General features: G+C 38.3%; 1 protein-coding gene across 8 annotated transcripts in view; it reads left to right on the forward strand.

The window, feature by feature from the left end:
- The first annotated feature begins 1255 nt into the window (after positions 1–1255).
- The window catches only part of adgrb3 (adhesion G protein-coupled receptor B3), a 109047-nt gene continuing 96918 nt past the window's right edge, over positions 1256–13384 (forward strand). For 2 of the 8 annotated variants that reach the window (XM_036215659.1, XM_024298022.2), the window contains exons 1-2: positions 1263–3099; positions 4593–5361. In XM_036215659.1, the coding sequence (XP_036071552.1) occupies positions 4608–5361 (754 nt within the window). In that variant the 5' untranslated portion in view covers positions 1263–3099; positions 4593–4607. Of the gene's footprint in view, positions 3100–4592; positions 5362–13384 lie in introns of all 8 variants that reach the window. The other 6 variants (XM_024298014.2, XM_024298015.2, XM_036215661.1 and 3 more) reach the window with 5 other exon arrangements.

Raw genomic sequence — 13384 nt, forward strand, 5'->3', positions numbered from 1 at the left:
TCTTGGGCACCATCTTGTCTGCTGCCAGATCCCCCTCATATCGGTATGTTTCTTTATGTTACTAACAAGGTTAGTAGTTACAGGGATTGTTTGTGCTAATGTGAAGAATGTTACAAACAAATTCTGGGAGTGCAGATAATAAAGTCTGACAGATGCGGTTATCTTTGATTCTTCTGCGCCTGATAGATTCAGTGTACCTTAAATATGAGTTTGAACTAAACCATTCATTGACGGTGCGCCTTATAATCTAGTGTGATGAATATACAATATTCACCACTCACTCACTTTTCTTTGTAACTATATAGAAGAACAATAATAGTAAGTCGTGTATTCCTCTCTCTTAAATCCCTCTTATTATATTAATGGCTAATGGCTGGTTTACCTTGGTAAGTGATGCACATCCCAAGCTCTATGGACTGACATTCATCACTTTAAATTTTGTTATGGACACAAACGCTGTAAAGCAGTCATTATATCAAACAGAGATTGCTATCGCCCTGGAGTCACACTGGCACGTCTGATTGCAAGCACAGACTCACAAAAGGAAGCAGGTGATAATAGGGCTATCCTTTATCCGGGGTCATGAATAATTCAAAATCCTCACGCTCAAACAGATTCTCGAGTTGATGGAGTAATATGTCAGATTCTGCAACTGACAACAAAAATCACAAACACTTCGGAGGCTTTAGCAGAGGATAAACGGATCTGCTCCATGTGCCGTTACTGAGCACGTGGAGCGGTCTTTTCCTCGGTAAAGGACATCTGTGTAGGTGTTTTTTTCCAGTCTGGGAATATTATTCATTTGGCTAAAAAACAATAATCACATCATTGTAGAAATGCTTTTTATTTGCTTTTTTAACTTGTCAGTGCAGGAATATGAGAAGATGACATTGTCATGTTATTGCACTCTGAGGTACATCATTCTGCTCTCACCTCCTCGCTGTGCCATTATTTCTGTCTCAGTGCTAGCCACACGGAAACACACTTCTCCAAGTGTTTCCTCTTTTGTCTTTGCTGCAAAACCACCACTATGCAGATTGATATTTGGATTCAGAAAATGTCCTTGAAGAGGAGATTGATAGCAATGTTTTGAAGCTTGGCCTTCCTATGAGTCAGTGGAAAGATCCTATTTTGTTCCCATTGTTCAACAAGACATGAATTCTTTTCGCCTCTTAGAGCTTTGAAACAAAAACTCTTGAAACGCCAAAGTCTTCATTATAGCCATGAAAAGTAGGCTGGCTTGGGGTCACACTTGATGTTCCACTGGCAGCACGAGGAAGCGCAGAATTAGAAGGCTGCCAGTCACGGGACGTGAATAACAACTGTGCTGAATAACTCCAATCTCCAATCCAATCTCTTTTATAGTTTGGCATCAGATTAACAGTGTTGTAAACAAGGCATGGTACAGGATGCTGAGGGTATAAACAAGTTCTCTTTCGGATTCTTCCAGCGCTTTGGCTGGAACTCTGATTATTTCTGAAGCATTCTTTGGAAAGACTGGCACACAAACACTTCACACAGAAACTTCCTGGAAATAAATAAACAAATAGGCTCTTCATGCAGCATCTGCTCAGATGGAAGCTATTCAGTCAAGGCCTGAAAGAGAGGCCAAGGCTAATGAGAGTTAACTGTTCACAGCAAAAATGATTAGAGAGCTGACCCAACCCTCCACAAAAACTGAAGGGAACTGTTATATTCCATCCTTTCTAAATAAGACACTTTATTTAAATTTACACCTGAGCTTTAAATAAATAAAAAAAACAACATTTGAAAATATATATTGGAGTTTTATGAATGAAAAAGCCGTCTTATAAATAATAATCAGATGACTCAAACTCTCTGTCCATTCATTATATTCCCATTCCTTCAATGAATTCAGTCAGTAGGCACATGAGGTCATTCCAGATCCATTGATGTCAGAGACAAACTGCTAAAGCCCTGGGGCTTAGATTGACTTTAATTGACTGGTGATTGTTGAATGAATGGCTCTCAGGTTGTTGAGGTAAAGAATTAAATTAAAGGAAGCGCATACATGTAAGTTTCAGCTCACCGGCTATAAGGGGCATGGGAAGGGGAAACTGCAGGTTTTCACCTGTAAAAAAAATAAAAATGATAATAAAAAACTTGATGCAACTTTCCAAAAGGATGTCCCAAATGCGTTTCTTCTTCAGAGAAATCTGGAAACAAAAATCTGCAATTATTTATCCCATCGAACGAGTTCTCGCGTTATGAACATCCACTCCAGCCCCGAAAAAATACAATAAGGTGACAGGAAAAAAAAAAAGTCCGATGATATTCCTGCTTGAATAACGCACCAAAGTGTAGCGTTTTCTGAGCACAGCTGAAAGGGTCCAGTTCAGGGGGGAAACCCTTTTGACTCGATTAAAGAGGGAGGCTGTATTATAAATTAAAGAAAAAAAAGGAGAGAGGAGAAAAAAAGGAAAAAGGGGGAGGAGGATGGCAGGGAAGAAAGTGGTGGTGCCAGACGCAGCGGCAGTAAGAAGCGTACGTACGTGCTTTATCTTCGCGGCTGAGTGTGACGTGATATTGCAGCCTGCCCCTGGAGCTCTGCAAGCACCAAGCAAAGTGCGTTTATTTCTCTCAGTGTTGTAACTCACAAGCCCCCTACACCTCCCGTCCACCCGCTTCGGATCTGTCATTTTTCTGCCCCTGTTTCCAGGCAAGAGGGGCTCATAACGCGACTTGCAGAAGAACCGGTGGGAATTACACAGACGCGGACTCTAACCATTGAATTTCTACTGTAAGGATTGCTCGGTTCTTTCTTGTCACTCCAAGAATTTTTCCTCTCCGTCTCCCTTTTTCCCCCTCCTCTCTCCGTGTCTTTCTTTCGCTCGGTGGCTGTCGCATGTTTGTTGCGCTCCGCGTTGATGGGAGAAACCCAGATGAAGAAGAAAACGGGGAGATATGAGCCGGCAGAGAGGAGTGGAACGCATTTGATTTCCTTTCATTGAGGCATCTTGTTGCGCCGGACTTCTGCTGTCGGGAATGGGGAGTATCGATTCACTGGAGGTCTGCAGAATTTATTTATAAAGGATGTGGTCAATGTTGGAGAAATAGCCATAGCTTCCGCAGTGTAAGGTAAGAATATTGTGATTCTTCTGCCATTTACGCACGGAGAGCTTTGAAGACGCATCTGAAATGCCCTCTTTCTGTTAAAGTTTAGCCTTCCTGCGTGAAATATTTGTCCTGTCTGTTCATCAGGATGGCTTTGGCGCGTTCATCCGCGCGCATTAGTCTTGGATGGTTTTAAGAGCTGATCTCCCCTTCAAAAGGAAAGAGGAAAAAATCACTTTAAAGTGCCAACACTGCATGAGATGTAGCCCCAACGTGCCTCTATATTCAGATTTCCTCTCGAGACTAAATTGCTCTTGGTAGCCCCGTAATAAAATCAGGGTCTCTTGACGACCCTCGTCTCCAGAATACTGATTTGGGTCTAAAGCGGGTTCCATGAATAGTGCGCAGGGTTGTAGGATCATGTGGATTTATATATTCGTGGCAAAAGCTGATCTAACTCTGCTGCGCTTCCACAAATCCTGACATGACGATTATTATTCCAGTCTGGCGTGACACACTATTTTTTATCATAAAAAAGAGGAGAAGTTAGAGCATACGGACGAATGTGTTTATTCTTACACAAAAAACTGCTTCCCACAGCCTACTTCGGATTTGGACGCCTACACAGACACGCGCGGACGCGCGCACACACGCACGCTCTGCTGTGACTCTGCTCACAGCTGCATTGCCTGTAGGATTAAAGCAATCAGGACATCGCATTGCTTTCTCTCCATCTCCCTCTCGCTCTGGCACACAAGCTCCTCGCGCACACGCGCGCACATAAATACATACATACACGTGCAGACGCGCAAAGACACAGGAGCGCTCTCTCAAACGCATGCAGGCTCTTTATCAGATTGCATGATCAAATATGCCAAGCGCCAAATTCGGGAGACGTTTGGATCCATGCGCGCCAAGGAGGCGCAACAATGAGCACGCCCGTAAACGCACCAGAATGTGTTCTTATATTATTATTCCTTTGTACATTTTCACTGTAAATTATTATTAAACTGCCCATAAACCACCCCACCCCCAACGAAACAACCTAAACCTTAGCAATAGGCCTACATGTCCATTTAAAACGATATTATTTGCTGCGTAAAATCAACTAAAATGGGCTGTACACTAATAAAAGAAAAAAAACATGTTTTATTGTCAGATATTACAAGCACCCATAACCTAATATATATAAGGATTGCGCCACTCTAGACACAACCTTATTAATAATACCCCAAATGAGTCACATTTAATGCGCCCACCTCCCTCAATAAAATAAATAAAAAAAAGTAAATGCGGTCGAAGCAACCACAAGGTGGCAATGTTTGCACAAAGTAGCTTATGGTGAAAAGGAAGGGGAGATGGGGCTGCAAAAGAGACGTTTCTGAGGTCAATGTGCCCTCTTTCCCCCTCTTTTCCTTGGGATTACTTTGCAAGAAAAACAGGAGTGATAATTGATATGAATCATCTGTGCGTTCTCATCCCTTCACTTAGTCCTCTTTGTTTTTCTCCTTCTGCAGGCCAAATGACATAGGATGAAGGCTGTTCGAAACCTGTTGATTTATATATTTTCCACCTATCTTCTGGTTATGTTTGGATTAACTGGTGCCCAAGATTATTGGTGTTCCACTTTGGTCAAAGGGGTCATTTATGGATCATATTCGGTGACTGAAATGTTTCCCAAGAACTATACAAACTGTACATGGACGCTGGAGAACCCAGACCCTACCAAATACAGCATCTACCTTAAGCTATACAAGCGAGATTTGAGCTGCTCTGAATACTCTTTGCTTGCTTATCAGTTTGATCATTATTCTCATGAGAAGATTAATGAATTACTGAAGGCAAATGAGTCTATAGTCTATCTCTGTGATTCAAAAAATAATTACATATTTTTGCTGTATGACAAGAATTTTGTTCAGCTGCGGCGAGTTTTTCCCTATGATTACAATGGATTGACGCCTCTGAAGCTGGATGAGGAAGAGAAGTCCATCGTGGAGTTTTTGGTCTTAAATAAGGCGAGCCCCAGCCAGTTTGGGTGTCAAGTGCTTTGTACATGGCTAGAAAACTGTTTGAAGGCCGAGAAAGGGACAGTGGAGACATGCGGGATTGTGTACACAAAGTGCACCTGTCCTCAGCACTTGGGTGATGGAGAATCAGAAAGCATGCTAATGCTCAACAACGTGGTGCTACCTTTAAACCCACAAACGGAAGGCTGCTTGTCACCTCAACTACATGCAGGACAGATCTGCAATCTGAGCGCAGAAGTGAAACGTCCTCCTAAAGAAGGTGAGTATTCCTTCCTTCCTTTTGCTGAATAGAGACGTAGATTTAACAGACTCTAGTTTCTGAATTAGTTAAGACGGTAAACATGTCGATGAAATGTGCACGCCTGTCACTCCTTCCTCTGCCCTAAATGCATGTTTGAAGTGTGATGGCCCATGAAACAAAGAGCACACACAGATTTGCGGACTGCAGTTGGCTCAGAAATGTGTCAACTTTAGGAACAAAGCTGTGAGACGAGTTGGATGCAGTAAAGACCACACCAGGGCAGAGCAACTGCCTAAAGGGGGTCTTTCATTTGGTTAATACTCAATTGAAAACACATCAAATCCTGTGAATCTTGAATGGCTGTTTGTTGTATCTGCACAGACGTAAATTTACTCCAAACTCAAAGGTGTACATACAAATTTGCTTGTGTGCATCAACACATTTATGTCGGCGTCTTCTGTACAAAGCCCAGCTTACAATTTTACTGTCAGCACGAATTCTACACAAATTATTTGGATCAGGACATACTGAATTTTCTCAAACTTTTTTACAAAAAAAATCAAAACTTAAATTACAATAAATTATATTGAATAATTTGTTTTTAAAAGAGTTCTTCAGGAATGGCATGTGTTCAGTGTTGCCATAGAGCACGTGTCAAAGTCAAAGCCTGGGGGCCGGATCCGGCCCTCCGGGTAAATACATCCGGCCCTCCAGATCCTTTTATTTTATTTTATTTACATTAATGACCCAATGTTATCTTGGGCTTATTTCTGAAATGTATAATTTTGAAAAAAATATACTTTTATGTAGGGTAAAGTAGTGAAACATATTTAAAGATTGAGTTGATTTATTCTGGAATAATATTCCTGCCTGTTTTTATTCATAGTGATGTTAAAAAAATTGTTTTAAAAGTTTAAAAAATTCAGTTATTCAATAAATGTTTATCATGTTTGGCCCGCGACCCAAGGTGTGTTTTGGATTTTGGCCCCCTGTGCGATTGAGTTTGACACCCCTGCCATAGAGCAATGCAACGTCTTCTCAGAGTATGTTGGAACCGAGCAACAATAACATGTTTGGTAAAAGCTTTTACCCAAGAAAATGATGTGGTTACCTGCAGGTGAGGCAGGTGACATTTACACATGCATGACTTTAAACAGGGGCTACACAGCAACTGCAAAACTATTAATGGCAAACAGTTGAGTTAAGAACCGTAATGGCTCTTTCTTGTAGAACCACCAGCTAGCCGGGGAAGGTTTTGCCATTTAGAACTTTTTTTTTTCACTCATGGCTTCTTTTGTTGGAGCACAAAGCAATAGAAAAAGTACTCAGAGGAACTTGCTACTTCAATGTGTTCACCAGAAGGCACAAAGGAGGGGTGCTCACTAAAACTGAACAGAAAATAGGAAACTTTTACATTTTGGGTGGAGCATTTAAGGAATTGGAAATACAGTAAATAGATGGTAGTTTGGTACTTACTAAATAATAAAATCTAAGCAGTAAAGGGCGGCATAGTGGCTGCTTAGTTGATTTCACTTGAGTTTTGGATGAGCTACATTTAATAATTTTGTTTTTGCAACCAAAAAACTGGGATTTTTCAGTAAAATATGCAGCTATACCAAATATTCAACACTTGTTTCCAATTCTTTAATAATTTCCCTTTGGGGATCAATAAAGTTCGTCTGAATTTGAATTTCAAGCCCCTGCATCTCTACTACAGCCCCTCGAGCACTAATACATGCAGTATCTGATGCAAATTATCATTATTATTCAGCCTGCAGTCAAGTGGAATGCATGGCAGCAACAGCAAGGATGACTCAGCTATGCATTTTGTCAGGTCGTTTCATCATTTAGTGAATCTCATGTTCATGTCAGAATTACTAGTAGGGAGCATTATGCCTATTTTCACAGAAAATTCTCTTCAAAATAATAATTCACTCTTTTTTTTCTATCAGCATGTTAATAACAGCTTAAGAGCACAGCTTATTTTTTTTCCTCTCAGAAGATTTTGCGCAAGCTTCTATTTATAGGGTGGGTTGATGGGAGGTTTTAATAAATCCGTTTTCATCTGGATAACGGGGAGATCACCACTGGGTTTAAAAGAGCACTGTGTTTCCTGTGGCATCGCGGTGACAGAGTGGGTGTTTTTGATGAAGAGTAATGCATTACAAAGAGTCGACAAGAGCTCCATTTGATAAAATCGCATGTGTTTGATCTTCTCAGTTCCTCTTACATTATGGCTTCAGAGCACATCAAAGAAAAGAAAGGCTGGAGGTTGTGCAGTCCGGCCATGCCCCTGAAAAACCCCGGCAGTGCTTTCTTTATGCTAACCGAGGATAACACTTCAGGGGAAATGCTCCAAACTACTCTATTTAAGATTTTTGTTTTTTTAGATAAAATAGGGACGCCATTCCTTGATACCGTGGCTTTTGGCAAACCACAGCGAAATCCAGATGTACGACTCGTATGACTCATTTATGCAGTTTTATTTTTACCACTCTCCTCTGTTTCATGAATAAAGAGTTGTAAATGGGGGCAGCACAGTGGCACAGTGGCACTCACAGCAAGGCAGATTATTATATTTCCTTTCGTCAATTTGTTTTTTCTTTTTTTTTTTCATGGATGTTTTCTATTTGCGTGGGTTTTCCTTGCACATCCTTCACAATCAAGCGAGGTGATGACTTTTAGCATGCAGAGTCATCTAGCAGTGTTCATTCTCTGATTTTCAATCCAGTGAATACTCAGATTAGCTCAGTCAAATGAATCTCGGACAGAGTGAATATTAGGTTTAGAAGATAGGTAAGTAATGCTGTATATATTGTTATTTATAATAGCATTCTTTTTCAGCATGTGAATAATCATAAATAAGCAGCATCTTTAAGCTGTGTATTGTGTTGCAGCTGCATCCATGCGCCGTCCTCTCAGATGAGGAAAAAAATCAGTTTCATTCTTCTTTTGCCAGAAGTCTCTATTTTCCAAGGATGGAGGTCAAGAAGTGTCAGTCTTTGTGGGATTTGGCTTTGTCACATGTCCTCCAAGGCTTCCGCTTTTAATGAAAACTCAAAGTGTGACGGTCACAAGAAACCAGGAATCACAGTATCAGACCTTTGTGGTTCAAAGAATTGGGTGGCTTGTTGTTCCTGAAATTATTGTCACTTCAAAGACTGTAAGTACTTTTAAAGTCAAATGAGAAATGTGACTTTTGTCACCCAATATACTTCTATCAAAATGTGTATTTAGAAATGTGCCTACATACAAACCTATTTTCCTTTTCTGTGGTGAGATTGAATTATAGGTCAAAGTGAAAAGAAAAAAAAAAAACTGACAAATGCAAGAGTGACAGTAAGCTGCTCTCTGGAGCTGAGGCTCTATAATTTGTTTCAGTTCCCATGATGCAACAAAAGAAGCGAAACTCGAAATATTCCGATGAATATTTTATAAATCCGCAAAATAGGTCTCCCCATTCTCTGTTTGTATAAAAAGTAGGGTAGAGATTACAATAGCGCCACAGACTGTTCAGCTTCTCTTTTATTATCTGTTTATTTGCCTACACTTTTTTAAATTTTCTTTATTAAAAGAGATAAAGTAAAATGGTAAGCGGGAACAAGAACAAAAACAAAAATAACCCCTGAAACTTGGAGCAAACGACACCTTGATCATTCTGGCGACACGTGCAGCATACAATGTGGAAGATGACAGCCGAGTTTACAGGCAAATGAAAGTGTTTGAAGCGTTATGAAGCACCGTCACCCGGCAAAGACCCGAGCATGGCAGCAGCTCAGGCTCGCTGCTTCACATAGTGAGGCCTTTTTATTCACTTTGGATCTTAGTCAAGTCACTCAGTAGTCACACTGCATTATGCTCACCCCCATTGTTCAGTAAAAAATTGGAGGCCATTTTAGTTCCAAGTCGTAGAAGGAGAGAGCTCACATCAACAACGTTGAGTGTGTTTTATGCTAGACGTGCATTGTCATTAGGCAGAGGAAATGCCTCAGAATCTCCAGAAATCCTTTTAAAAATGTCAGTCCGTGCAGGTTTTTAGTCTTCAGTTCCTTGACTGGTGCACTTCAGTTTATTTTATCCCAACCACAGATTTTATGTGTTCATTTTATCTGAAATAGATATGATAGTTAAGAAAACCGGGTGGGGATCCACACACCTACACACAAAAACATTTGCGTACAAAATGACAGATTGAGGAAAGTTGGCCTATTAATATAGTTGGCCTGAAAAAAAGAGAAATGCTTTATTCAGTTACAAACTCTGAGTCAGCTCCAGTAGGATTTGTAGAACATAGTAAACACTAAAATGAGGTCAAACTTAACACCACAAATAATTTTAATATTGAATTTTTTTTTTTTACATATGAAAATGCAAATAAATGGGCTAAAATTTTAGAAGTCATTGTTACCAATGTGACACATATCAGAAAATCAAATAGTTGAAAAGAAATTATAAAAAAGGGTATAGTCAGCAGTGAGGTGCATCATTTTTAAATGTCCTGGATGGCCTATTTGTAGATATAAACTTTAAGAGGCTCCTTGGGGGCTTGTCCGGGACAGCCAGTCTGCATGGTAAAATCTGTTAAATGCAGTGTTAGACACAGATTTCAATGAACTACAACATAGATGTGCATGTAAAAATAATAGCTATTTTTAACTTACATTACACATTTTTTTAAATGTATTTTAATTATTTTATGCTTGGTCAAAATTTCGCCATCATCAATCAATTGTAGTTTGAAAGAAAGAGATAAAAACATTCATGATATATATTTTAAAGCTCTTAAAACTACAAATATAAACTGTTTTAAAAACATTGCACAGTTAGTGCCACATTATTTTCACCTGTGCCTCTTTATAATTTCAAATACAAAGTCACAGATCTTCATTGAGCCAGCATTCACTTTTAATCACTTGTCCGAATCACCGAGGAGTTTATTCACACATTCAGAACATGAAGTGATGATTCATTTAGGTCAACAGTTACGAGCAACAAGAACAAGGAGGATGAGCATGTCTGATGCGTAAAAACAAAAACTGATGCATAAAAACAAAAGCAATGAAAATGTTGGACCAAGAATAATTACAGATATTAATGAAAATTTGCATTCTACAATATGTATAGTAAGTTGGTTGCCATTTTACCAGTGAAAATCACACTATGAGTTGCTATGTCACACTATATTGTAAAACACATTTCACAGATATATTTATGTGCAATACATATACATCTCTGTAATATAAAGTTCAGGAAGTAGAAGTCTCACAGATCATTTTTGCAAATCTCTAATTTTTCTTTTTATTATGATTATTGAAAGCGCTGATCTCTGTAATAAAGAAGAAATAAATTATCCTTAACCTTATTTTTCATTTAAAACACAAAATAGATTTCTGTCTAAAGTTTTTTGTTTCCATTCACCAAGATTCCTTGAAGTATTCTTTTTCCTTGACATCTCAGTCAAATACAAGAGATGCTTCTTTAAAAGTCCTAAATTGTATTAGTTAGAATACCAAAAGGTGGCAAAGCTTTTATTTATTTATTTATTTATTTCTGAGTAAGATCATTTAAGATAATTTGATTTTTGTTGAATTTTCTTTTTTTTTTTTTTGTTTTTGCTTAAAAAATACAATGTTACCTTTAATGTAAGAAAAACTAATTTAAATACTTTTTCCCCTCAAACATTAAATTTAGGTCTTAAATCATTATTGAGTAAATCAGGATACTTGAAGTACATTATTAGGGTTACAACATTCCTATAATATTTAATAACATGTTGAAATATGTAAAAAAAATGAAGGAATTGATTATTTCTAGATACTTTTAATTAAATTTTAACCTTCATTTGACGACCTATTTGATCAATCCACAAATTATTTTGGATATCTATGTACTGTCATAAAGATTTATCACCCCCCTTTCTAACTTTATGGCCTGAAATGAACACAGTTCTAATAAAAATGGTGAGCAACAGTTATGGTCTTTAATGAAGTCCTATTACAGCAGGGTTTGTAATCAGAGTAATGGGTTATGCAATGATTCTCATCCAACAAATTGAGACAGCCACACCTCTTGACCCAAATAGCTGCAGCACTTAACCTGTAAAATCTTGCATAAGCAATGTGAAAATATGCATGGCTGTTTAATTTATGCGTGCATCACTGATGCATGCATCTCTGCGGTGACGATATCCAACGGGGTAGATTTCAGTGCATGAGCTTTCAAACTGCGCAAACTAAATGCGCAAATTAAATCACATATTTAACAATTTTTCCATCGTATCTAAGTATGTAATTCAAAAATATGATTTATAATGTTAAAATGTTTGCATTAGAAATAAAAAAAGAAAAAAAACAATGTTATAAATAAAGTTTTTAATTTACATTTGATAACTGATATATTTTTAGGTTAAGTTAGTGATAAATATTATAAAATCAACTGCTATTGTGAGCTTTTTTTCAATTAATGTCAAAACAGCTTCAGCATGAATGCAAACATAGCATGTAATGAGTCCCTGCACGTGAAGACAAATGGCTCCTTTTTCAATTTTACAAGTTAACTGGATTTAAATAACCAACATGCGCATAATTCACTGCAATTATATCTCTTTTCCCTCTCAAACAACAGGAAATATTTCTGAACCGGTAACAATATGAGCTTGATTTCATCACAACCAACTGAGACGTGAGGTGAAAATAAAAGTTTGCCGCATTTGACTCGAACATTTTAAGCCTAAAAAAACAACTTCTGTGACTCTCATGTGACAAATTCATTTACAATTCAACACTGCTTTGAGTAAGCTTCACATAAAGTGCTATTCATCCTGAAGAAAACATGACCAGGAGTTGTTGTGCGAGTTTGTTCTAGCTTTGCCCCGCAGCTCTGAAGAGACAGCGAGACTTTGAAGCTCTTTGTGCGGATAAACACTCGGCCTTCTTTTGCTATTTTTCAAGCTAAAAGAATCGTATCCAAATTTCAGCATTGGGTGCGTTAACGTGGCATACTCCATCAAACCTTTGTTGGTGGAGCCTGAGACTTTAATGTGAGTTATGTGCTGCTTTCAGCCTCTCAGTTGCATGGCTTCTGCATTTCAACCTAGTTAGTTTTGGCCTGTCACTGAATGGCTATTTCAGCCCACAGAGGAGAAGCATTTGCATAAACACCCACAAAACCTGGCAAATGAGTCTGTCACTCAGGAACACTGTCTGTGCGGTAAAGTTGGGGCAAATATCCAATTTTTGTCTCGCGGGACCTCTGGAGCTGTTCTCACTGTTGGTCTCTCAGCAGGGGTATATAGCAAGTGTCCTCATGTAGCTGTAATGGATGCTGCCATTAAACTTACACAGCAAACTGGAATCTAGGGCAGCATACATGATCAGCATCATATAACAATTGCGTTTGGCCTGTGTGTCCCCCAGTAATAAATTCATGGTTTCCATGGGAGTGTAATATATTAAATAGAAGTTGCATATCTCAAGGTGTTACTTATAAAGGGATTTTCATACTAATCCAGTGCATTTTTATCTACAATTTATCAAAAGTCAAAAATGTGTAGGGCTGCTATGCAGAAATGAGTCAAGAATGCAAATTTTCATAGCCTTACTCACTTATTTGTTCTCAAATGATGCAATACGCAAGCTAAAATATTAGTAGTGAGGAAAAAATATATTCTGATTAATATATTATGATTAGCAATTCATTTTATAAATGTTATGAACAAATGATAGTCAATGAAATATAATTAAATTAAGACCTCAAACGAAACCGGCATGAACAAATAGTAATTATTTTTAATTGAGACATTATTATTGACAAACAGATTTGTATATACCTCATAGGACTGCTTTGTTTTTGCAAAAACTTGTTAAAAAAAAAGTAGGACTTTTTTAAGTCGAGTTTTTTTTTAGCGTTGGGTCATTCATACGTCTTTCCTTTGTCAGTTTTAATTTCACATCTTATAAATAGTCTTCCAAATGGCAGCAACATCATGGTTTAGTGCTTGACAGATGCAGGACGGGTTATTTTGGCAATGACCATCACCAAC

This window comes from Oryzias melastigma, linkage group LG15 (assembly GCF_002922805.2).
Source record: "Oryzias melastigma strain HK-1 linkage group LG15, ASM292280v2, whole genome shotgun sequence".
Lineage (NCBI taxonomy): Eukaryota > Metazoa > Chordata > Actinopteri > Beloniformes > Adrianichthyidae > Oryzias > Oryzias melastigma.